The 25,809-nt window shown below is 38.0% G+C and overlaps 2 protein-coding genes and 1 long non-coding RNA gene across 4 annotated transcripts; 1 reads left to right on the forward strand and 2 right to left on the reverse strand.

The window, feature by feature from the left end:
• Window positions 1-918: 918 nt before the first annotated feature.
• Window positions 919-3,846, reverse strand: LOC148132583 (uncharacterized). The gene is made up of 2 exons (XR_015748255.1): window positions 3,743-3,846; window positions 919-1,299 (listed from the first exon to the last, which is right to left on the reverse strand). It is a non-coding gene; the product is annotated as an uncharacterized LOC148132583 (long non-coding RNA).
• Window positions 3,847-3,929: 83 nt separating this feature from the next.
• On the forward strand, window positions 3,930-11,808 carry SELENOP (selenoprotein P). Its single transcript, XM_026666459.2, has 5 exons — window positions 3,930-3,969; window positions 5,947-6,153; window positions 7,142-7,354; window positions 8,304-8,421; window positions 9,992-11,808. The coding sequence occupies exons 2-5, from the start codon at window positions 5,960-5,962 to the stop codon at window positions 10,277-10,279; spliced, it is 813 nt and encodes a 270-aa protein (XP_026522244.2). The 5' UTR covers window positions 3,930-3,969; window positions 5,947-5,959; the 3' UTR covers window positions 10,280-11,808.
• Window positions 11,758-24,573, reverse strand: CCDC152 (coiled-coil domain containing 152). 2 transcript variants are annotated; one of them, XM_087958481.1, is made up of 8 exons: window positions 24,491-24,573; window positions 23,555-23,660; window positions 20,226-20,294; window positions 19,655-19,719; window positions 17,700-17,802; window positions 15,150-15,277; window positions 13,682-13,768; window positions 11,758-11,985 (listed from the first exon to the last, which is right to left on the reverse strand). In XM_087958481.1, the coding sequence occupies exons 1-8, from the start codon at window positions 24,551-24,553 to the stop codon at window positions 11,863-11,865; spliced, it is 744 nt and encodes a 247-aa protein (XP_087814607.1). In that variant the 5' UTR covers window positions 24,554-24,573; the 3' UTR covers window positions 11,758-11,862. The 2 variants fall into 2 exon arrangements, with proteins under 2 accessions (XP_087814607.1, XP_087814608.1); XM_087958482.1 differs by lacking the exons at window positions 23,555-23,660; window positions 24,491-24,573 and adding an exon at window positions 22,469-22,506.
• Between the last annotated feature and the right edge of the window lie 1,236 nt (window positions 24,574-25,809).

Genomic DNA, 25,809 nt, shown 5'->3' on the forward strand with positions numbered 1-25,809 from the left:
CCTTATTCGTTGCTTAGTGTGTTGTACAAATCCAACTTGTTCAGTTAGTTTATTGTTGCTATTATTAAACAAACACAGAAAATAGGCTAATTCGGTCAGCGGGCTGTGTGGATGTGTTGTGAAGGAAGCAACCACTAAATCACAAAACTGCCAGCTATATTTATGGTCTTTTAGAGTTGCCACCAAGTATGTTGTGCAAACCCAAAAAAGTACACGGAGTATGTCATGGTGTAATGAACCAAGATGTGTACCTTGTGCAATCCCTGCCATTTTTCAGTGTGTGTTATATCTGTTACTAAGTGAGCTACCACCTGGGGAGCTTTCAGAGACCTGAACCGTTGATCCGCGTGTCAATATTTGATTATGCCAATTGAGTTGTTCTTACAAAAAGTACATTCGCTGCAATTACATTTATGAAAGCACTTAAGGGGAAGATTCTTTTAAAACAGAATGGTATATATTTACCTTTAAAAAAAAAAGTATAGTTAGGAACTGCCAGCGGTCATTCTGCTTGGAAAGTTAATATTAAACTATCATGTCAGAACTTTCAACTGTACCTTGATTTCACTCTAAAAACAGCCCTGTCTCTACCTCAAAGCAGTGTTTTTTGAAAGTGCACTACATTTTGAAACATGTTTTGGAAAGTAGGTTTTGTTGTCCCCTCCCTCCCCGCCCAAACCCCACAACAGACAAGCCTTTAGAGCAGTGTTTCTCAACTTGGGCGATTTTAATATGCGTGGCCTTCAATTCCAAGAATTGCCCTGCTGGTTGGGGAATTATGGGAGTTGATGTCCACACAACTTAAAGTTGCCCTCGTTGACAAACACTGGAGCATATTTAAGTTAAAGTCAGAACAGTCAAAGTAGAAATTTTGAAAACAAGAAGCAGAAAAGCACTAAGCAGCTGAAACATGTTAACTGTAGTTAAACATTTTACTGATTGAACTAAATTAATTAAACTTTTCCAGCCTAATCAAGAGAGGAACTGCAAGTTATAGCCAATTTTATCAACATTCCAGCTTGCAAGTTTTCTCGAGGCTGTCAAATTTTCATACAAAGCATAAACAATCACAAAATTATACAACTGAAAAGTACCATTTGGAGCACTGACAAAGATACAATTATGTCTCTTTCCATCTTCCCAAGGCTAAGTATTTGCAGATCTTTCAACTTGTCTTCATGGGATATGGTGTCTTGTTCTTCTTGGAACGTATCTAGTGGAGATGACTAGATCCCACAGCAAGATCCATTTCTCAAGAACGGACCTGGACAATGCAGCATATAGTGGCTTCATTCCTTCCTGAGATCCAGAAATGATACATTTGTTGACACACCTTAAAACTACATTGCAATACAAGGTTCCTCACCTGTTGCCCTCCAGCGATTCTGGATTATAGTATTATTCCCATAGGAAAATTGCAAAACCTCTCCCTACCAGAAAAACAATAACACAATATTAACATCAGGAACTCATGCCTAGAAGCAGATTTAACAGATTTAACAAATAATCAGAGTTGGAAGGGACCTTGTAGATCATCTAGTCCAACCCCTAGCCCAAGCGGGAGACCGTGGACCATTTCTGACAAATGGCAATCCAATCTCTTCTTGAAAGTCTCAAGTGATGGCGCTCCCACAACTTCCAAGGGCAACTTCTGTTCCATTGGTTGATTGTTCTCACTGTCAGAAAGTTTCTCCTTGTTTCCAGGGTAGTTTCCATCCATTTTTCCTTGTCTGGCCTACAGGTGCTTTAGAAAATAGATTGACCCCTTCCTCCCTGTGGCAGCCCCTCAAATATTGGAAGACTGCTATCATGTCTCCTCTGGTCCTTCTCTTCCCTAGACTAGCCAAGCCCAGTTTCTGCAACTGCTCGTTGTATGTTTTAGCCTCCAGTCCCCTAATCATCCTGGTTGCTCTTCTCTGTACTTTTTCTAGAGTCAACTCTAGAAGCAACTGTTTACTCCTAGATCTTTGGCCATTGCTAGTCATTATAATGCGTAGATGATATATACAGCTGAACATGCTAATAACATCTGATTCACACATCATGCTATCACATTACTAATTTAAACATTAATCCAAAGTGGTTTTTATGGTTACCTGGAGTTTATACAACACCAAACCAGCTCCTTTATGGCCTAGCATAAGGTAAGAGCCCAGCCCCTCTTTTTGATTGGGGGGGGGAAATACATCTGCAATTTTAGAACATAGTATGAACATTAACGCAAAAGGTTTGGTGTCTTTTTGATTGGGGGTGCGGTATTCCTCCCGTTTATGAAAGGGCTGCCAGGACAAGGCATCCATTTCCAAAAGAACTGCCATATTTATTCAATTTATTTGCTGCCTTTCTCACTTGAGGGGCTACTGTAGGCAGCTTATGGAGCCGAGAGGCATTCTTGGAAATAATGACAGTGGCTGAGCTGGATTGCTTCACACGTTTAAAACAAACCATGTTTGAAATCTAAACCAAGAGAGGCAGGGAACTTTCTGGATAGCAAAATGATGTCTTCAGGGGCTATGGTGTTCCTGGGTGCTATGTTGGGGGCTAGGGAGAGGATTACAGCTGCTGCCAGTCCTGGAACCCCATTTCTCCAATGGCACTGAGCGTTGGGGTTTACTCAGTGCCTTCAGCGCAGGCAGTGATGTATTAACCACTAAGCAGACTAAGCACATGCTTAGGGCAGCAGGCCCAAAGGGGGCACCACAAAGTTGAGAAAGAAAGAGAAAAAAAAAACCAATGGAAGATTCGTAAAAAAAATCTTGTATGTACAAAGGAGGGGGGACACCAAGATTTGTCAGTGCTCAGGGCACCAGTCAGCCTTCGTCCGCCACTAAGCGCAGACTGCTGTATTGTAAGAGAAAATCTATTTTTGGGTACCAAAATGAGCAATGGAATCCCCCTCGAGGGGAAACATACAGCAAGAGAAAAGAGAAGAACAAAAGATATTTCCCCTTTCTCCCTCCGGCCAAGACTATCCCGAGTTGAAGCCTCCTCATCTCTGACTTGGGACCCTGCGCGCAGCAGGGAAGATGCTTCGCTTTGAGCACCCAAAGATAACAGATAATCAGAGTTGGAAGGGACCTTGGGGGTCATCTAGTCCAACCCCCTCCGCCCAAGCGGGAGACCCTAATCATTTCTGACAAATGGCAGTCCAAGCTCTTCTTGAAAGTCTCAAGTGATGCTGCTCCCACAACTTCCGAGGGGAACTTCTGTCCCATTGGTTGATTGTTCTCACTGTCAGAAAGTTTCTCCTTATTCCCAGGTTAAATCTCTCCTTATTTTTTCCAAGAGGCAATTGGACTTTGTGTGTGTGTTTTTCCCCCCACCTCTTGAAGACGTTTCCTTTCTCATCCAAGAAGCTTCTTCAGCTCCGAAGTGTTTGAAAAAAAAAATAAATATAATTTTTTTCAGAAAAAAAAAAACCCCACAAAAAAAAAAACACAAAAACCAAACCCCCCCCCCCCCCCCCCCCCCCCCCCCCCCCCCCCAACCCCCCCCCCCCGCCCCCCCCCCCCCCCCCCCCCCCCCCCCCCCCCCCCCCCGGCGGCCCCCCCCCCCCCCCCCCCCCCCCCCCCCCCCCCCCCCCCCCCCCCCCCCCCCCCCCCTTTTTTTCCCCATTCATGTATATATGTTCCTTTTCTTTTATCTTGGATGAATTGCCAAAAAAGAAGAAGGGAAACGTCTTCAAGGAAAAAATAACCAGAAGGTCCAGTCGCCTCTCGGAGGAAAAAAGAAATAAAAGCACCTTTGGGACAAATCCTGACTGAGAAGCTCCATAGACCTTCGGTTTGGGGAGTTGCTGCTCTTCCTCGCCCCAGACTTTGGGTATGTTGGAGACGTCGCGCGAGAGTTGCCGAACTTTGAACCGTATCCAAACTCGGGAGACAAACAACTCGAGGGGTATAAATACCAGTCAGCAGAGGAGGGTGAACGAGAGGCTTGCGAGTGGGGAAGTTTGTCCCGAGCTGCGCGGTGAGTTTTATTGTGCGCTCTTGGAAATGTTCGTGGAAGTTGCAGAAGGGGATTTTGAAGGTCCATTAGGAGCCGGGAAGGGGAAAAGGGGGCTTTGAATGCATTAAAAAAAAAAAAAAAAACACCCCACTATTTTCCTCCTCTTAAGACGCAGAGATCCACACGCGCGCGTGCAAAAATACGGTTTGGATTGAACGCACGTCCGTGAAAACGCGCGGCTGTGTACCGACATAGCCTAGGAAGCTTGGTTGGTGCAAGCGATGAAAGCGGGGACTGGGGATCGTGGGAGTGGCGGTGGGGGGTCGTTTGAAACATAGAATCCAAGTCTTCCCCCCAAAAAAATTCTCTAGCGAGGTTGCACGTAACACAAAGTTAGTACTTTGGGATGCGAGGCTGCTCATTTTAATTTCACGGGGCAATAAACCTGCTGAGCTCTGCGTGGCTGGCTCCCTCGTTCATATATAGAAAGGGCTGCAGCCTTTTCTTTTTTTTTACACGAAGTACGATTCCGATTGTGCACTTGTACAAGCTCCGATGACACATTTCTGTAATACTGCCCTGTTCCTCTGTCAGATGCCTATTCCCAGCTTAGATGTACGACCTGTAAGAGAATACTTGCTTTGTACCGTATATGCAAGTGCAACTTTTCATGAAGTCATGTTCTGATGAGAACTGCCAGACGCATACACGGAAACGGAGAATGGCAATTCATTAAATACTGTGTAGATGGGCAAGATTGCATTGTCACTCATAGTACAATGTTAGTCTGTGGAAGCCTTTTATATTTATAGTCTTATAAGTACCTTTTCAGACAAAAGTTGTTAGACTAAGCTGATGCTACTAGACACTTCTTGATTTCTGGGTAGCTTTGTAGTAGAAGACCAGAATTTAGAGTAATCAAACCCTTTGCATTCTTTGCATTGCATTCTGCAATGCAAAGTGCAACTCTGCAGTGATTTCTGAGTAAACAGATTCAAAGATCTTATTTTCATAGTGAAGCTTTCTGTCTCTTATGTTTTCAGTTTTCATTTGCCCCAAACAACATGTCACTTTGCATAATTTCTAGTAACCAAGAAATGTGAAATATTTCAAGTTATGTATGAATAGATTGAAGAAAAAAAATACTTTTCATAGGTTTCAAACATATTCTTCCAATGGTAGACATCGTTGAGTAGAAAAATTATTTTAAAATCAGAAATGCTTGGACTCTTTGAGTAGATTTTTTTATCCTGCGTTTATTACTTTATAAGTAACTCAAGGCAGCAAACATATATAATACTCCTTCCTCCTCCTGTTTTCCCCACAACAACCCTGTTGAGGTAGGATTGGGCTGACCTGGCTTCCATGCCTCAGATGAGACTAGGAAGCAGAATCTCCTGGTTTTCTAGACCAGCATTTTAATCACTACACCAAGTTGGCTTGGCAAATTAATTCTTTTATGTGGTGTAGCTTTAATTTGTACCAAACAATTTTAGAGAAGAGATGCCCCATGTTTTCAGAATCTGTTGGCATTGCTATTCTGAAAGAGTCAGGGCAGGCTGTGTGATACCTTATACAGGTGATCCTCAATGTATGGCCACAATTGAGCCCAAAATTTCTGTTGTTAAATGAGACATTTGTTAAGTAAGTTTTGCCCCATTTTACATCTTTTTTTTTTGCCACAGTTGTTAAGTGAATCACTGCAGTTGATAAGTTAGTAACCCAGTTGTTAAGTGAATCTGGCTTCCGCATTGATTTTGTTTGCCAAAAGGCTGCAAAAGGGGATCATATGATCCTGGGACACAGCAACGGTCATAAGTATGAACCAGTTGACAAGCCTCTGGATTTTGTCCATATGATTTGCTACAAAGGTCATAACTGAAAAACGACCATAACGATCATATTTTTCAGTGCCGTTGTAAATTTGAACTGTTGTAAGTCAAGGACTACCTGTGTAGTCTTTAGTTTTCTTCCTTAACCTGTTTCTCTGCTTTGCAGGCCACGTCCAGCCATGTGGGCTGGGCTAGGACTAGCCCTGGTCCTCTGTCTCCTCCCAGGAGGAGGAACAGAGCATCAGGGTCGTTGTAAAGAACCTCCAGAATGGAACATCGGGGTAGAATATCCCATGATAAAGTCAAGAGGGACAGTGACAGTGGTTGCTCTGCTCCAGGCTAGCTGATACCTGTGCCTTTTGCAGGCTTCCAGGTAAGAACCACCGAAATATGCAGTTGCACATGAATGTATATCCCGTTGGGGTCTGTTTCTTAAAGCAAGAGAAGTTTTTATTCAGCTTTGGGTGGGGAGAGGAAAAAAAGTTAAGATTTCTGGCACAATAGCTTTTGCTTGATTGCCAAAATTACTGCTTTATAGTTATTTTTGGCCTGAAACTGGCATTCTGGCTTTGTTAAACAACCCCATGGGACAATTTGTAAGAACAAAACACCTTGATGGCATAGTGGTTGGAATGCAGTATTGCAGGCTAATTCTGCTGACTGTCGACAGCCAGTAGATTGGCAGTTCAATTCTCACCGGCTCAAAGTTGACTCAGCCTTCCATCCTTCCGAGATTGGTAAAATGAGGACCCAGATTGTTTGGGGGCAATAGGGTGACTCTGTAAACTGCTTAAGAGAGGCCTGGAAAATACTGTGAAGTGCTAAATAAATTTAAATGCTATGGCTATTGCTATTGCCTTCTTCAGTAACATTGTCTCTTCATTTTTGAATTTAATCCCAAAATCGATTTTTTGAAAAATTAGTGACTGTCCACCCAATTGCATATGACATGTTTCTTAGGAATTGTTCCCAGGCTAACAGATTGGTTTAGTTTATTTTTGGTCCAGGTGTATTAAAGCTGCTGTGACTTTTCAAATCTATTTGTAATGTTTGATTGTATAGTAGGACTCCTAATTCTGTAGTATCAACTTAGATAATTGTAGATAACATGCCCCACCCCCAGTGGTGGGATTCAAAAGTTTTTAATACCGGTTCTGTGGGCATGGCTTGGTGGGCGTGGCAGGGGAAGGTAAAATGGTAAGAGGTGGTATTTGACGCTTTTCCGAACTATTCAAAATTTCCACTACCGGTTCTCCAGAACTGGTCAAAACCTGCTGAATACCACCTCTGTCCACCCCCAAGCAAATTCTGCTTTTCTAAAGGGAAAAAAATGAATGCATAAAATGTTATTTACTTATTAGACTTGAAGACCTGCAACTGAAGCTGGGAAGTAGTGGACTGGTCAATATCACCTTCATTGTGGTCAATCACCAAGGACACCAATCCCAGCTGAAGCACCAACTTCTAAGAGAAAAGGTTTCAGAAGACATTCCTGTATACCAACAAAATGCAACGCAACCTGATGTCTGGGCTACTTTAAAAGGCAAAAAAGATGATTTCCTGATTTACGACAGGTACTTCACATTTTGAAAGCACATGAGGCTTATTTGGATCAGATGGCATCCTAGAGTTTTGCATAAGAGGCTCTGCGCCACTATCTGCACAATACATTCAGAGTACATAAAAGTGGTTTTCTCCATTCATTTGGCTGAGTAGGTTCACAGAAAATGTGAGTGGTTGGCTACTTCAATGTGATATGTGTTTGGTTTAGTGATTAAAGCATCGGGCTGGAAACTGGAAGATCATGCGTTCTAATCCTATCTTGGGCATTAATAATTTGGGTGACCTTAGGCCAGTCACTTTCTCTTAGCCTTAGGTGAGAGGCAATGGCAAACTGCCCTTCCAAAAACTTGCTAAAAAAAACCTGCAAGAACTTGTCCAGGCAGTTCCCAGAGTCAACATTGTCTCGAAGGCACCAAAACCCCCAAACCATTACAAATAGTTTATTTTTCCCCAAAGTGGTTTCTCTGTATCAGTTTATGCTATTTAAATGAATGAACTTCCTCACAAGTATTTGTGGCCCTTGCATACAAGTTTTCACTTTACATTTTCCCTCCCCTGGTTTTGCTGCTTTTCCAACTAATGGGATTTTTTTGCAGGGAGAATACATACTTTCATATGAGCCCTTCCTGTTAATGGGTTTTATCAGGTCCGTCTTAATGGGGTTTATCACTGTTTTGCTTTCAGAAGGGTAGGAAAGTTCAGGAGGAGACAATTCGTTCAAAACAGATAGTAGAAGACAAAGGATTAAGAATTACCGTAATCATGCTATCACAACAGTCCTAGTGTGACCCTAATCCACAATTTCCCTATAATATGCGTACTATAGATTTTGGGAATCGCAGCAGAAGACAAGGAACTTAAGATGCAAAAAAGTTTTTTGTTTTTTTTTAGTTTTGTAAAACTTTTCTTCATAAATATGGTGATGCATTGATATTAAGAACTGGGTTACTTTCTTCCTAGGTGTGGTCGTCTTGTTTATCACCTTGGCTTACCTTATACTTTCCTGAGTTTTCCATATGTAGAGAAAGCTATTCAGATCGCCTATTGTGAAGACACCTGCGGAAATTGCTCATACACAGTATGTATTCATTTTTTTCCTTTCCTTATTGTATAGAAGTATCTAGGAAAAAGAAATTAAATTAAAATTTAATTTTTGATTAAATTTTAATCTGATTAAATTAAAATTTAAAAATGTACAGAACCTATGACCACTGATTTCATTTTTGTAATTTCTAAGAATTGTATTACTTCTTAGCAAATAATGACAAACTTTTCAAGTGTTTTTTTATTCCAAAACGAAATAGATTGCTAGCTTTCTTCAAGAAAAAATAGAGAAAGATATCTAACCAATGATATATTTAATTATGATTTATTAAGTCACAGTGGCTGAGTCAACGAAAGGAAGACTGAGGGGAGACATGATAGCAGTCTTCCAATACTTGAAGGGCTGTCACAGGAAAGAGGGTGTCAATTTATTCCTGATAGTAATCTGGTGGTAGGACAAGAAGCAACGGATAGACGTTCATCAGAGGGAGATCCAACTGGAAATTAGGAAGAAATTCCTGATGGTCAGAACTATTAAGCAGTGGGACAGTTTGTCTCCTGGAATTATGGGTGCTCCATTGCTGGAAATTTTCAAGAAAAGAATGGGCAACCATTTATCTGAGATGGTATGAAGACTCCTACCTTGGGCAGAGGGTTCAACTAGAAAACCTCCAAGATCCTTTACAACCTTATGATTCCATGAGTTCACATAACATGCTAAGCTCAAATTCAGTTAGTATAAGATATGAAGCCAGGTAAGGTACTGTATATCTGTATAGATCTCATTCTATATCTGCATAGATCTATCTGTATAGATATCATGTTTCACCCTGGAGGCATTTACTCTCCAGTTGCTTAATTTAGAAAAAAAAATACATTCCTATAAATGCAGACCCATGAGCATTTCCCCAACTGCAAAATGATTGGATTGCCACTCCACATCCAAACTGCCATTAAACTCAGTGCTGTTCATGCATAACAGTGATGGCTAACCTTTTTGGCATCAAGTGCCCAAACTGCGTGTGCGCGCATCCCCAAAATGCAATGCATGCGTGCGCCCCGCACATGCACCTTGCCCCCCATGCAAGCACGCATGGCCTTCCCCCCCACGCATGGGCATGCAACCCCCCACAACCCCACACGTGTGTGCACAACCCCGTGACCCCCACACATGCATGGATGACCCCTGCATGTGCACTCATGCCATAGGTTCGCCATCACGGATGTGTAAAATTCAGATCTTTGTCATTAAGTAGCATTCTATACATTGTTTTTAATTCCTTGAGAAGGAAGCAAAGTAACCAAGTAAATAACCAACATCAAATGGAACTAGGACTCTCCAGCTTTTGTATGGTCAGAAAATTATAACAAACTGGGTATTTTCTAAAGTCAGTCTCATGCTGATCTAAGCATAAGGCACTTTAGAAATGACTTGGAAAAGAATAGTCATGAGAGAAGCTGAACACATTGATTGTCATTTTAGGCTGAAATCCTCAGCTTAGTTACATTATTTTCTGTAAACTGATTTCCGCTTATATTTTGTGTTGACATACTACTGTATGAGAACAGTTGAAATTCTGACCATGTTGCCTGAACTTTTTCAGACACCTGAAATTGAAGAAATATGTAAAAGAATCTCAGAGAATTCAGAAGAAAAGCAAACCGTGGCAGCTTCTGCCTCACGGTTGCCTCCCACTGAGCATCCCCACCCTCATCATCACCCTCATCATCATCAACATCGTCATCCCCATCATCATCATCATCATGGACATCATCCCAAAGGGGATCGGCCAGAAGTAAACAATCAGCATAACAGCAGTGTCTTGGGCCTGGATCCTGCCAAAGCTGCCCGTCTACCGGCAGCTATAGCTTTGCAAGGGGACAGGCTCTGAGAAAGGGGGAGTGGCATCTGCAAGCGCCATTTAAGCTGAAACTGGCAGCTCTCGACAGGTCCCATCTCCAGTAGCTGATGCTGACACTGACGACACCTGTTGTTTGAAGATCAGCAAAGCACAAGTTCCTGACATTGTCGTGGAGAGCTCCCATCTTCCTGAAGGTGACAAGGGCAGCTGTTGGCAGACAACGTGGCTGAGTCTTGACAGTGACGTCTGCCAACAGCTGCTTGATTGTCACCAGCAGCAAGAAGGGGTGAAACCTGACAATGAGCAGGGCTGGACAACTGAGCTTGAGGAACAATCTAAACACCTATGGAAGACTTTGGAATGCATTCCATAATCGTTTGAAATTGGTCCTACTATCTCTGCCAAAGTGGTTGGAAACCCTTGCCATAGGTGACTGAAGGGCATTAAATCAGAGGAATGCATCCCAGCAGTAATCTTCCTGACACACATACCATTATGTAAATTATTGGGAAAGAAAGAAAAACAACCTTTACACCTGCCAGTTAAGCAAGAGTTCTTGGATTTTGGCTGTATTTGTTCAGGTGTAGTCATGTGCTGTGGTTTCACTGATACAGAATACAGTCCTTGTCATCCGACTTTGCCTTGAACAGTTAGAACAAAACTTTCCCATAATGGTATGGAGTTGTTTCTCAATGCCAGTTCCAAGTGTCTGTGGTGTTTGTTAGCTTTTCTTTTTGGTTTCCTCTTCTACCATTCTGTTTGCATTCATGAAAACAGGAGCAAAAACTATGACCTAGGGGCTTCTGCTTGATACGGAGCAAATAAGAACAGGAGAGGATAAAAAAAGATTTGCTAACTATGTTTTACAATTATAAGTTAAGACCAAGTGAAAGTGTTCTTCTATGAAACTCTAAAGCCATTTAAGATAATTGTATAGAATTCTGTGCGTAGTATTCCAACCAGATATTTTCACCAAGAAGTCTACAAAATTCACTACTTTAACATCAGATTTTATGTTATAAAGTGTGAGTCCTATAACAAGACCTATTAAAATCAATTTATGTGTTTCTGAGACTGTTCACTATCATAGTTCATTTGGAATTTGGGATAACAGTCTTTAAAAACATGAAGTGAGACTGATGAGATAGGATGAAACAGTAAGTTCATTGAAGGATAAGCATACGTATCTCGTAATAAAATGTGAGACCTACACTTAATCATTATTTCTGCTAACCAGTGATTTGGACAATCTTTTGTAAGTGATGAAGCATGTTTATATAACATCTATCTTTATGTAGCAAAATAGTATAGTTTCTGAAATTTCTGAAATTAACTGAAATTTTGCAAGTTCTAGAGAGGAAGAAAATGTTGAACAGAGGATTCTTTAGATTGTGTTTGCCATAGTTCATGATGGTTTGGTAGGGAAATCGTACCCCTATAAAACCTGAATTATTTTATGGTGAATGCTTACAAGAGGGAAAGTAGTTAAGTACACACAACTGAAGATCTTGCAGGTGGACAAACTATGTTTTAATAAATGAAAATATCTTTGAATTCAATGTGTGTCTCCCATTCAGTTCTTTCTCCAAAGTAAAACTTGTGGTTTCATGTTCTCAAAATTGCTGCAGTTTAAAATAGCAATTTTTACGTTTGTCGAGCTTTTCTTCTAAGCCTTTGATAGTATTTCGAAGAAATTCAATTTCTTTATTCTTTTCTTCTTGAAGATGCTGGAGCTTCTACAAAAACAAATAAATAAAAAAATTATACCCTCTTATACCTATATATGAAAAAGTGTGTATGTGTATTTATATGTCCAGAAATGTATACACATACACAAATTTAGATGCTTCAGAGATATTGATGTGTTTCATGACTTAGTTTCTAGGAATCAGAAATATTTATGCTGTCATAGACCAACAAATAAAACAAGAAAAACATTATTCTAAAATATTTAAGGACTAGACCAGACAATACAACATACTGTATTGTATTATAGAACAATATTTAGTTATGGTCAAAGAAGTCAAATCAAATTGATCTGATAATAACTAAAATAAAACAAGTCAAAACAACCAGGCTGTTTAGTAAAGCATGGGAATCATGATTCCTGGTGAGTATCTACATAGAGGGAATAATGCAAAATATCATGTTATATCATTTCAATTATTCAATATTTTTCCAACTCAATAAACTTCTCTAAATACTTAAAGACAACTCAAATCAGTGGCACTACCAGATAAAAACAATAAAGGGCGTTTCTCCATAGCCCTGGCATTTAAAACATTCTATAGTTATTACATGAGGGACAACTGCTAAATCCACTCATCACTAAACCTGCTCCCTTCAGGTGGCCAATGAGTAAGCACAAAAAGGTCCATCCCAGTCAGTGGCTCTGTTTCCATTTTGCTTTATTTTATTTTTTATTTATTTCTTTGATTTGTCAATCGCTTACAAGATAATAGGTATAAATATAAACATAGTTATGAATACATGAAATGGATACATATGAGAAAAATAAAAAGAAACAATAGGACAGGGACGCCCCCTGCAGGCCTCTTAGGAAAGGGGTGAGGTCAATAAAACTAAACTGACTAAATAAATAAAAACACTTTACCGGGTTTGCTTTCTGTGGCAGGAGAAGATGAGAACTGTAACACCCAGCTAGTTGCTGTGCCTCTCAAGTCAACTGGGAATGAGAAGGAGATGGTGACAAAGCACCTTGAAGCCTTGCTGTAAGTAAGTAATAGGGAGGAAAAGGAGGCAAGCCGTTTAAGGCTGGAGTTCACATCAATGGGAAGTGTGTACTTGTATTGCTGCATAAATGCTTAATGGCATCCTAACAGCCACACTTTTGCTCTGTGCAAAGGGCCTAAAGCTGTAGGGCAGAATCGTACTGAAGAAATTCAAGACCCTTAATGGCAGTAACTACTACAGGTTTTCAATAATTTTGGATATTTTCCTTCCAAAGACTAATCTCTATTTGCTCCCTAGTTAATGGTAACAATAGTGGACTTGAAATTTGAGAGGAATTGTATTTCCCAGTTTTTTACTTTAGGAAAAAGTTTATGTTTAAGTGAAGAACTATCAATACTAAAAATGTGAAACTACGGAGGAGCCTCGTACATTTTTTCAGGACTATGAAATAAATGGATGACTTGGAGGCAACCTCCCACTGCAAATGGATCTCAAATGAGAAAAGCATTTATAGAACTTTGCTTTCTTTTGAAGTAGCTCTTTGGGATGTTTTCCCCTCATCCCAGCATAAGACACTGTTAAAACAGGATTTTTTAAATTTTATTTTATCTGGTTAATTGTATAGCTGCCCATCTCACATATATGACTATAAACAGACAGAGTAGGGCAAAATATCTGCAGTCAAATCACCTTAACCCTTAAACTAACTTACATTCTGGAAAACAATAAAACACTTACCTTTCTATATATATTTTGAGGGAGTCCTGTGGGGTTAGCCTGTACTTTCAGTGTTTTGGTCTGCAGCCTTTCCAGTTTAGTATTACACTGATTAAAAAAAGAATTAGTGTGTTGATAAAAATGTAAACGAGAGAAAAAGCTTCTCTGTAATGAATGCTATTTTAATAATGTACAAGCAACTCTTGGATATTTACATAACACAGGGAAAGAGGCTCCCATTTGACCATGAAGCCCAAATGGGTAAAATTGGCTCATTATCATCACCTGGCATTATCAATTTTAGAGAGCTGTTACAAAGATAATGTAAAAATAGAATTTTCCCAGAGTTTAATGCAGAAAAGCAAGTGTAATACATACAAAACCAATGTGATTAAGGGTAGCTTAATTGACTGGGTCATGTATTTGTTTACTGCTAAGAACTGAAGACTTTGTAGAAATGGTGAGCGAAAAGTGCAACTATAAGAACAAAGAAAGATATTAAGGCTGTAATTCTAATAAACTATCAACAATTATGGTATCAGCACAAACTCTTAAAGGCATGAATACATTTCTTTTAGTATAGAGCATAAAATACTCTACAATAACTTTTTGTTTACTACTTTCTGGGGGTGGGGAAGAAAATGAATCAAAACATGAAACAAAAACATACTTTTGCCATCTTAATGTTAAACTTATTTACTACCATTAACTGGATATCATCTGTACCCCAATGATATTTCATTCCAAACAGTAGATGACCATAACTCCTCCCTCAACAGGCCTTCATGGCAATTGTTTGGATCCATATCCCTGCTCCCCCACCATTGCTTCAGCCAGCCAGAAAGGGCAGAGGTCAGGTATGCAAGTAAACAAAATAAAGTTATAGGGAACTCTGTCAACTTCTTCAGAAGTCACTGGCTTAAAAACCTCCCAAGCAGCATTGCAGGATACTGTTTTGGTCATCTCACTGACTCTTGTCCACTCAGCTTCTAGTTAATCCTGAATCATGTTAATTTACAATCTGAGACCCAATAATCTATGGTGCAGGATTCAAGATATTGCACATGCAAATAAAGGAGGTTATGGACTAATAATTCTAAATATGCAAAATACTTTTTACAAACATAGAAACTGTATGTAATAATGAAAAAAGACTTTAACTGTCAGTCTCAATCTTAAATAAGCACAAATCTCAATAGACTGGGAAGACACCATTCCTGAGGTATTTTCACCGATGTTCTGATCCCAAGTCAGTAAGAGAAAATATTCTTTGTGACAGCTCTGGCAAAAATGAATTTGAACTGAAAATGATGAAATATGAAAAATGTAACATGAATGCATACTGAAATCATATCAATTTCTTCCTTAAAATGATTCCTTGTTAGGTAGTTCTTTTAATTTTGTAAAATGCAATGTTTTGGTTTTGATCCACAATTTATAATAAATTATCAATGTAGCATATATCTGACTGGTGTAAGAGATGGCATACCTCTATTTGTAATTTGATTATCTCATTCTGCTTTTCCTTTTCTTGAGCTTTCAGTTGTTTAGTTAGTTCTAAAATCTCTAGATCTTTCTTCTCCATTAGTTTCTTATGCTCTTCCATCTTGCTTTCAACTAAAACAATTGTTCATATATACAAAATTAAAAATAATGAAGCAAAATAATTGCATTAATCAAATAGAATGATATATTTTATTATTTTAATGTCATCATAATTAAGAAAAATTGTGCACCATAACAAATTTCAGAAGTTTCAGTCTTCATTAATTCTTAAGTGGCCTTCATCAAGAGAGGCTTTGCAGAAGATGTTTCATAGCATTGGTACCATGCTATGAAACACATAGCATGGTATACATTCTGGCCTCAACCCCTTTCACTTCATAAAATTAGTTTCTTCTGGGAAAATTTCATACATTTTGGACAAATCAAGTCTATTAATAATAGTTGGTCCTCCAAGTATATGGGTAGTAAGCCATATAGGATTTTGAAAGTGGAAATTAGCACTTGGAATTGCATCTGGGAAATTATTGGGAACCAATGCAAAATAAGTGTAATAGTGATTAACAGTAGTCAATAAGTAGGCCACTGCCCCTGTCTACAACACATTGCAGAAGTCTACCTTCATGGTGGTGAGGTTCTCTCACTCAAAAACGTGCTGCAGCTGATACATCCCAGGAGAAGCCGAGCAAAGCTTCTCCTATATATTATTTCCACTGGTCATTTAGCAGTAATCAGAAGTCCAGAAGGACCTACAAACTGTGACCTATTTCCTCAAGGGTGATGCTACCCCTTAGGAAACAAGAATGGAATGAACAGAAAACTACACAGCGCAATCAGTAACTCCATTTTGCTAGGCTTCAACCTTAGCATCTTTCATACCATCCAGATTGCAGCAACATCCTGACATTGGAATAAGTGCCATCCATAGCTATGTTGCAGGTGACAATATCAAGCTGAGTATATTAAATAAAGGGGGGCTAGGAGGAGCATGAATAATTCCTTCAAATGGCAAGGGTCATATTTACTTCTCTGGAGTCAACAGACCAAATTAATCTCAAATAACAGAACTAAATGTTGCCACAATCATCAAATCAGACTCTGCACAGGAGAAGTCAAGGTTGATAAATTTGGGTGACTTAGTCAACAAAATGTTGAGTAAAATGATCAACAGTGGTCACTGGGGATTCTTCCATTCATCCTTCTTTAACAGGGAATTTATTATGTTAAACAAGGCTGATGATCAACAGCCTATTGATGCAATAAGGGAGAAGTGAAACACTTTCCCATTCTTTTCAGCATACTATAAACCAGGGGTGTCAAATTCGCATCGTCACAGCGTTGTCACATGACATATCGGGATTTTTTTCTTCTTCCTAAACTGGGAGGGGGCGGGGCCAGCATGTGACGCATCTGGTCCATGGCCTGCAAGTTTGATACCCCTGCTATAAATTGACACTTGATCTTGTAATCTTGGTCAATCAAATTTACTTTTGACCTTTCTCTGTTTTACGTGTCATTTCTAATGCTTCGTTTTCATTTTCAATGCAGTCAAGCATACTTCTATAACAAAATTAGATTAAATATTTTGTAACAAAATTAGATTTTTGTAACAAAATTAGATTTTTGTAACAAAATTAGATTAAATGTTTTGAAAACAATATGTATTCACTCTGCAAAAAAAGTCCTTCTGAAGGCATTGGACAAGCCCCAATACTTCAGTATTCTTCATATCTTGTTCATGTCTCCATATCATATAGAACATGTCACCACAACTAGCAGCTGTCCAGGAACTGGAGAACTAAGTGATAGCAGCACATTCTATCCTCATACATCTGCCAAGGGGGCCAAGGGCTACTGGGGAGATTGTATACCTTGCTTCCCAGAAAGAACATACTACTAAGAAGAAGGCAATCTGGCTCCCTACATTAGCTAAAGCAAAAGCTGTTGTTCCATGTTGCTTGTCTCCTCCCTGCCAAACAGAAATATCAGCTCCTATTTTTACAGCTGCTTTTGGGTCAAGAGTAGAAAATCACTTAATTCTTGCTCTCTTCATCAGCTATCCATGAAGGACCACCAGCTGATGCCCAGAGACTAATTTGGTCTGAATTGAGGGTAAATGGTAGCAATAAACTTTGTTGCAAACTTGAAGAAATCCTTCCTTCCTCCTCCCTTTCACTTGTATATTTTCTTTACTGTTTTTAAGCAGAAGCAAAGTTAGTTCATTTTTTAGCTGATGTAAGGTTTTTTAATAACACAATTTGTATCTGAAAGGCAGAACGAACAAATTGTGTTACTCATTTGAAACTGCTTAATTTGCTAGAATGGAAAATAAGTTATTAAAGATGTGCAGAGCATACATGTAGAGCTTTAAACTTACTCTCTTTTTCAGTTGGAAAGAGACATTTTCAAAACACTTGAAACATATAATTCTCAGTCTTTTATTAGTGAAAAATAATTTAATAGTGCACTCAATGAAAACTATGCCTTACACTCTGTGTCTCTCAAACACTGTGTAAACATTATCTATTATGCTTACGTTGCTTGTTCATGTTGCTGTGAAGTTTGTTCTGTTCGTGGTTGTGTTCCTTCTCCTTGCTTTTTATTTCTATAATGAGTTTATCAACCATATTTTCATGTTCCTAGGAATTTATTGAAACATTTAAGTCTTTGCAATTGATTTATCTCCATATAGTTTTCACTCAATGTACTCCTGCAGATTGCATTTTTTAACCAAAAGTTTAAATTGGGTTCCTTGGGGATTCCTTTGGTGTTGGGATCATTCTGGCATCTATTGGTCACTTTAGGTGGTGTGGGCATACCTGAACCCTCTGGTTCCTGGGCATGGTTTTCCAGAGCCATGGGCAGATGGAAAGTGCAATTCTTTTAAACTGGGCTCTCCTCCTATACCTACCAGGAAAACAGTCCCTATTTTGGAAAACTGAACCAACCAAAACCTGACTAAAAGTGATGGGGAACAGGCAGTGTGTATGAGAAAGTGATGGTGGATGAAGGGATGGATGAAGACAAGGAGCTAATTTTCTCTGTTGGTTCACAGTCCAATCCTCCTATCAGCTGTGATTTGGGCTTCTTTTGAACATATGGTATAGAGGTCTAGCTGTCTATCAAAATTTGCCTCCCCCCTCCCCATCCAATGTTGATGCCATGTTGAGAATGACAAACTAATTCTTTCCTGTTAGCTGGTGAGGCCTGGTGGAGAAGAAGAACTAAGCCAAGAGAATTTACCAATCCTTGTCCTTAACATGCCCTCCAGATTATAAAGAGAATAGCCCTATTTGGCAGTATCATGCATGTAGCAAATCTTATGCCAATATCTTTGGATAAGCATTTTAACTTGGCTAGAAGGAAATACTCGATGCCTTCTTCAAATTCCACTCTCCTCAAGAGAGACCAAGCCAGTCTTAAAGCAACAAAAATCCTCTCCCTCCACACAAAAAGAAAACAATTTGCAAACCCTTCCCTTCCATGAGGACATTGCTCAAAGTAAGACAAGTAGCAGGGTGCCACTTTGCAATTCACTGACTCCCTGCTGAAGAGGAAGTAATGACTCAAGTCTTGTCAATTTATGTTTCTTTGATCTGGATTACTAGGCTTCAAGGTTCTACAGCCAAAAGAGCTAGAATAAATCTTTTTATAGTGGAATGTATGCATGTGTTTGATTGTATTAAAAACAAATCTAAATTGTGGTAGAGAAGCAAGTCTTGTTTCCCCTTTATCAATTATGAACAGTTTACAACCTCAGTCTAAAAGCCGAGGAAAGGTGAAGCTTCCTGACAATAGGAAAACAAGCTGTCCACAAACTCTGCAGAGTTCTATCATTGCAAATGAAACCATGATGTCTGTATGCATGTGTGTGATTTCAGAAATACTTGCAGCTCATGCAGAAATAAATCCACTCAGCCCCTTCAATATTCTAATAAAATAATTTTCCAAGGTTTTTCAAACTGGAAATTGGACATAGATTTGCATTCAAACATTATGCTTTAGTGGCAAAAGGCAAATCTTCCCTTCCAAACAGTAAATGCAACAGTAATGTTTGTATCTATGCAATTCATAATTGCCTTAAATGCAGAAAATGTTACATGCAAATTTTACCAATTTAAAATATAGTATAATATATTGTTGCTGTTATGCACTTGCAAATAATTGTTTCACTCCAGTTACAGGTCCTGGAGATGTCAGGAGCAAGTATAAAATTACCAGGAGAAAAGGTTGCCATTATTATTATTATTATTATTATTATTATTATTATTATTATTATTATTATTATTATTATTATTATTATTATTATTATTATTATTATTATTATTATTAGCCACAAATAAGACATTAAATATTAATCCAACAATCTAATATGCTTGTATTTAAGTCATTAATGAACAGTAAGGAACATAGTAATAATTGCTATAAAAATCAGAAAATCATCTTCCTAGAAATCAGAAACAAGAGGTTCTGAAAACAGAGTGGTCCTACCTTTTCATGAGTCTTCAATTTCTCTTCTAAAATCTGGATTGTGTTTTTGAGATGCTCATTTTCGTCTATATAAAGATATTAATATTACAAAATAAAGGTGATAAATAAATTGCCAATTATTCTGAACTCTAAAAAAAATAGTAACAATCCTTGACTTGAATGTCACTGATTTAAAACTGCAGGGCCATCAAAATTCAGGGGTTCTTGCATAAGAAAACAAGAGAAGAAAATAACTTTTAAAATCCTGAATCTTTTCATTCTCATATTCTCCCTCAACTGGATATGCTGGCAAAATTCCTCAATGGGCTTTTTTGCTGGAAACAGGTAAAAAGGCTCAAAAGTTATATCATGTGACCATGAGCACACAAATTGCCATCATGTGACTCTGGGTGTGTGTGTGTGCTATGATGGTTTTAAAGGTGACCACAGTTTGTAAAGCATTTTTTCCAAAGCCATTGTAACTTTGAACTGTCATTAAATAAATGGTTCTAAAGTCAAAGACTACCTGCATAGGATCTCCCTCTCAACCAAGAAAAATAACGTTCTACGAAATAACATTGCACTTCTTTACCTCTCAAGTTATATTGGTCCTCTATAGTTTGTTGAAGACCTTTAATCACATTCTGGAATGTAGCACAGTCTTTTAAAAAGAAAAGAAGTAAAGAAATTAATATATTTATTTTTAAGTTATTGTTATTTTGATAATTATACTAACCTTTTAAAATTATTGCACTGAGGCATACATCCTTCCAAGATGGATATAATGAAAGAAAACCCAACTTTGATATTTGAAGTATAATTTTTTCTATTTTAAGTTTGTTTATTGAAGTATCAGCAATTGTACTTAGCAGTTGTACTCATATTCCAACTATCTGCAATTGCAAATAGTGGCCACAAGATGGGCCTCTGGTATCCTTAATTTTCAGACCATTTATTCATAACATTAATTTTAAAATTAAAATGTGAAATGTTGCTTCTAAAGAGTTCAGATAATATACATGTGGAGAATTTAAAGCTACATTATGTTTTCCCATTCTGGAGAGATCTAAAAATGCCTAACAATTTCTGTTAAGGAAAAAGTATCACATGGTTGAAATAACATGTTTGAACCTTCAATTAAATATTTTAGGATTTCTGCTCCTTCTTCAGCCTTGGGCTTGCCTCACATTTATAGTTGCCAAAGTGGAGTTCAAGTAAAGCAGTAACTGCTACATCTTGGAACAATCCATTCATTCTCTCAGCTTTCTTTATATACCTAATTATTTCAGCATTTTAAAAAAGTTTTAAATATTTCTAATGAAAACTGAATCCTAACATTCAGGTATGTTGCACAATTTATATTGTTACCAGTTATCATTATATCACTTCGTTTATCTAGCACTTATATATTATTTCAAGATAGATCAATTATAAAGTAACTAATTAAAAAGCATTTCTGAGTAATTGTTCCTTCAATACACACATTTATGGAAAGTTGACAGAAGCAGGTATTGTCTTTAAAAAGCATTATCTTTCACAGAGAAGAGAATGCTTCTTCCAAGATGAAACTTGCTTATAAAATAATAATGCATGATTCTTTTTAAAAAGTCTGTCTCAAACCTAAGCTGATCTGAAAACGTTGGGCCTGCTTAGTGATTCAACAGAGTTGGGCCTGCTTAGTGGTGGGATGAAACATCACCAGGAAAAAGTTAGCAATTATTGCTGATTGTGTATTACTGATTAATAATGGTTAATAAATTTTATTTAAATGATATTTTAATTTGTTAAATTGTTGGCTTAACACATAATGCAATTCTCAACCTGTCTTCAAATGCATAAGGACCTAAAATTAAACACACTGAATGAACAAAGAAGTAATGAGCAAAGGAATAATCTATGTTCAGATGATTATATATTAAAAAGGTTCAAATCCATTAAAGACCTGGCTATCCCATAAGGCCATTTGATACATATACTATGGTTGGAGTCTGTTCTACAATGGAGTTATTCATTATGTTAGTTTTTTTTCATTGTTGCTCCTTATGATAGAATAAGAGAACATGATTGTTATGTTGGTTATGTTTAATGCTTTTGTGCCAGGTTTTGACCTTCCTCGCCAGCATGGTCAACTCTGAACAGGATCTGTACCCAACATGGTGTCTGCCAGGATTCATTGTTTAAGTGGGGTCCTATCTCTACCCCTCAGTGTGACTGTTAGTGCTCCTCGACAAAATATCCATCTGTCCAAATGTCCATCAAGAGCTTACACCAGCCAAATGTCTGATTTTTTTCAACATAGACTATCCTGTCCTTGAATGGCTGGGTGGACTGGACCAGAGGTGGTATTCAGCAGGTTCTGACCAGTTCTGGAGAACCGGTAGTGGAAATTTTGAGTAGTTCGGACAACCGGCAAATACCACCTCTGACTGGCCCTGCCCCCATCTATTCTCTGCCTCCTGAGTTCCAGCTGATTGGCTGGGTCTCCTTTGATTGCCCTGCACAGGAGAACAGGGCTGGAAAGCAGGTTAGTGGGATGGGGAGGGAATAGGGATTTTGCAGTAATCTTCCCCCAGGAGTGGGGAGGGAATTGGGATTTTACAGTATCCTTCCCCTGCAATGCCCACCAAGCCACATCCACAGAACTGGTAGTAAAAAAAAATTGAATCCCACCACTGGACTGGACATTAACATTTGAACCACTATAAGTCCATGTGGCATATGGCAAATGGCCCAGCATGTCAACAGTTCAGAAAATGTCAGCTTGATTCTGCTGCCATGTCACATGCACACCTGAACAAAAGGGAAGCAATCTGTGGACAGACCCCTGAGACCTACCTAAGACAGTTCTGGGCCACATTCTTGAGTTAGCTTTGGAAAATCCTCTTCTGCAGCCTCTGCAAACCACTTATGTCTCACAATTTTCAGAGGCTTTGAAGATCACATGACTTCTGGAGGATCCAAGGGCCATGCCAAGAGCACATTCCGTTCTTGTGCGATCTCCACAGTTCTGAAAATTGCACAAGATTGTGCAATTTTCAAATATAGTGTACTTTTAATAATAGTTGCTGTCAAGTGAATGCTGGTGTGTCACCCAAATATCAATCCTGTCACCTTTGATACCTTTGACACTTGTATCATAGGTTTACCTCCACTGTCCTACAGTGATTAGCAAACGCACAACAATTTTCTAGCACGGTATATCTATTATGAGAGTATGCAGGGTGCTTGCATTGCAGAGGCCAAGGTAGAGAGAAGGGAACTGCTTCAGATGGAGTAACATTAGCCTGCATCACAGCAATACATCTGAGCATGAAGAAATAGCAAGATAGTATGTATGATTGACTATAGACAGCCAATTTGGTATAGTATTGATCAGATTACAGACTGGGAGATCATGATTTCTAGTCCTTCCTTAGCTCTTCTCTCTCAGCCCTGGGAAACAAGCAATGGAAAACCACTTTTGAAAAACATAGCCAAGAAAACTGCAGGGCTTTGTCCAGGCAATCTCTGAGAATTGAATATGACCGAATGGAAGAAAAAGAAATGTATGATTATGACAGCTGTTCCATGTCTAAAGATTTAAGGCTTAGTTACTGTGACTCTTTTCATTTACCTGCTAGTAATATCCAGAGCCATTTTAAAGTGGCAGTGAACTTCATTCCCCAAAAGATTCAACTGCTTTCCAATTTTAAATAGTGAAAAATGTATAGGGAAGTGCTCTTCCCACTACAAAACCCCTATGCTTTGAATGCCAGCTTCTTTGGCGCTGGTGCAATAACGAAGTTCATTGCCACTAGCCAGAATATTGGGGTTGCTCTGCACTTGGACTACCTTTAATTACACAAAAATAGAATACATATACACATTTTATGGGTTCCAACGTGTCTGGTGGTAAACACTGCTAAGGAAATGAATGCTTACCTTGTTTAGCCATTTCTTCCCTTGACTGGCTCATTGTCAGCAATTTATTTGTTTTGTCCAACTCAAGATTCAGAAAATGATTTTTTCCATGAAGTTCTGATATTTTCTGTAGGAAAATAATTTGAATTCCAAATGAAACCTCTTGTTTGAAGTATCCTTCCAAGCTCCTCAATTATTCTGACAGAAAAATCTTTTTAAAAAAATACATGCTGAATGTTTGCTGATATTTGATCAAGCATTAGATATCTGAAAGCATGATCCTTAAAATAAAAACCAGAATGATCTTGGATGTGCTTCATAGAGAATGGTGAATTTAAAGGGACTGATTTCATAGCCATTCTGAAACTAAATACTTTCTGAACAAAACACTAATAGAATTTGTTATCTGACTGTTGGGATTCAGGAAAGAGATTTTATTACTCTTTTCCAGAGATTATTTTTTTGGAAAAAATGGATTCCATGAGTCCCTTAGGAAGGCAAATTTCTTTCTATTTACTTATGGGTCTTCTCCCTGAAGCTTAACTCGTTATATTAAAAAGGTGAGTGAAAAATAGCCCCATAATGCTGAGAGAAAACAATTAGGTTCGGTCTATGACAGACATCGGGGAAAACACTACCTGTCTCTACTTCAAAGTTAAAAAGCATTTTCAGTTGAAAACTTAATTGCCTTGAAGAGCTGAAACTCCTAAATGAGATCAGAGCTTACACAATGCCTTACTACATGTTTCACATGTTTAATTATTAGGAGTTCTATTCCACTGCAAAATCAGACCCATAAACAGAGGAACTTCAAAGGCTTAGTGAAAGAAAATATATAGTTATTTAATTTATATAGCAGCCTTCTCACTATTCAAAGTGACTTTAGTGAATTGCTAACTTTCTAGGCAAACATATAAAAATTTGGGTATATTATTGTTTTTCTATTTGATCTTTTACCATTTCTATATGTGAGAAGTCCTCTAAAAGTTTGTCAAGATTCACCGCACTGCTTTTCTTCATGTTGCAAGATTGCTTCGCAATTTGCTGTGTATGAAAGAGAAATATGTAATATGTATAAATTAAGCTATTTTAAGCATAATGGTCTACTCCTTTGCCATGTGAGAAGCAATTTCCATGGTAAGAAGTGCCATAATTAATAATAAAGAATATTGCAATGCCCGCATTCTGTGATCTGCATTCAGAAATGTTACAGCCATTTTTGTAGACAAGGCCATGAACTGTATACAGCAACGCTTAATGTAAATTCTTAAATATGCTAACAATCTTGCTATTTTTAAGTATGTTTAAGATTCCTGTTTTAAACTCAAGTATCAACATCAAGAATTTTGATATTTCAAAATTATTAAAATTTAATGTTTGAGTTAAATAGCTCTGTTTGCATAATTTCAGTTTGCTTACATACTGTTGATATTTTAAACTCTTCCCAATTATAGATTCATCAGTGTATTTTTATTTATTAAATTTATATGCAGGACATCTCACTGTTGAAGCAACTCTACTTATGTTATTTGTCAAGTCTGTCTTGTATCGTGCTAAAAAAAAGCGTTGTTCCTCAGAGTTTGTTGAAATATGTAGTTTAAACACTATATGTACTAGTTCCATGATGATCTGTATACATAGTCAAGATAATTTCTTATGCAGAAGAGCTTGTCCAAAGAGAAAAAAATAAAATGCAATGCTGCTTTGAGCATTGATATTTTCTCTGATTTGGCTATGTCTGTTTTTTTTAAAGTAACTGAAATTTCTACATTTGTAAACAACATTTTCAGTCAGTACTAATTTTGCCTTTAAGGAACCCCAAAAATTGGCAGTTTTTTTGTAAACTTATCTGTTATTTTTGTGTGTGTATAACATTACAGATTGCAATGTATTGTGCCATTCTTATCTTTCAACTGCAGGCTAGGCTGTTTAGAGAAGTTCCCAAATCCCCATCTAGTCAACATTGGTAAATTGTTACATTTCTTGAATAATATCTTATATAACATATGCATTGCTTTTTTTCTCTGTGAGTTGCTTTCTAAGTGTCTAGGCCTTGAAAGCAGGATATAAACCTACAGTATTGATAACTGTTTAAAAATTGAAACAGTAAAAGAGCAACAAAAATGTTCAGCAGGATTATATTTCTATTTATCACGGAAAAATGCTGTATCACTTATGTTTTATCACTTATGTTTTAAAATTAAGTTGCACTTAAGCTGAGGAAAAAATGGTGGGTGCGAGTGATAATTCTATGATATCTCACAGAATCTGCAATT

The sequence above is a fragment of the Notechis scutatus genome, chromosome 2 (genome assembly GCF_049901735.1).
Source record: "Notechis scutatus isolate UNSWTSFEM ecotype Mainland chromosome 2, rNotScu1.2, whole genome shotgun sequence".
Lineage (NCBI taxonomy): Eukaryota > Metazoa > Chordata > Lepidosauria > Squamata > Elapidae > Notechis > Notechis scutatus.

Coding starts and splice junctions, on each gene's coding strand:
- CCDC152 (XM_087958481.1), bottom strand. CDS start 24,553: ATGAAGAAAAGCAGTGCGGTGAATCTTGACAAACTTTTAGAGGACTTC. Junction 20,295..23,554: donor GGAAGAAATGGCTAAACAAG/GTAAGCATTCAT, acceptor TCTTTTTAAAAG/ACTGTGCTACATTCCAGAAT. Junction 11,986..13,681: donor CTCAAAATATATATAGAAAG/GTAAGTGTTTTA, acceptor TTGTTTTTGTAG/AAGCTCCAGCATCTTCAAGA.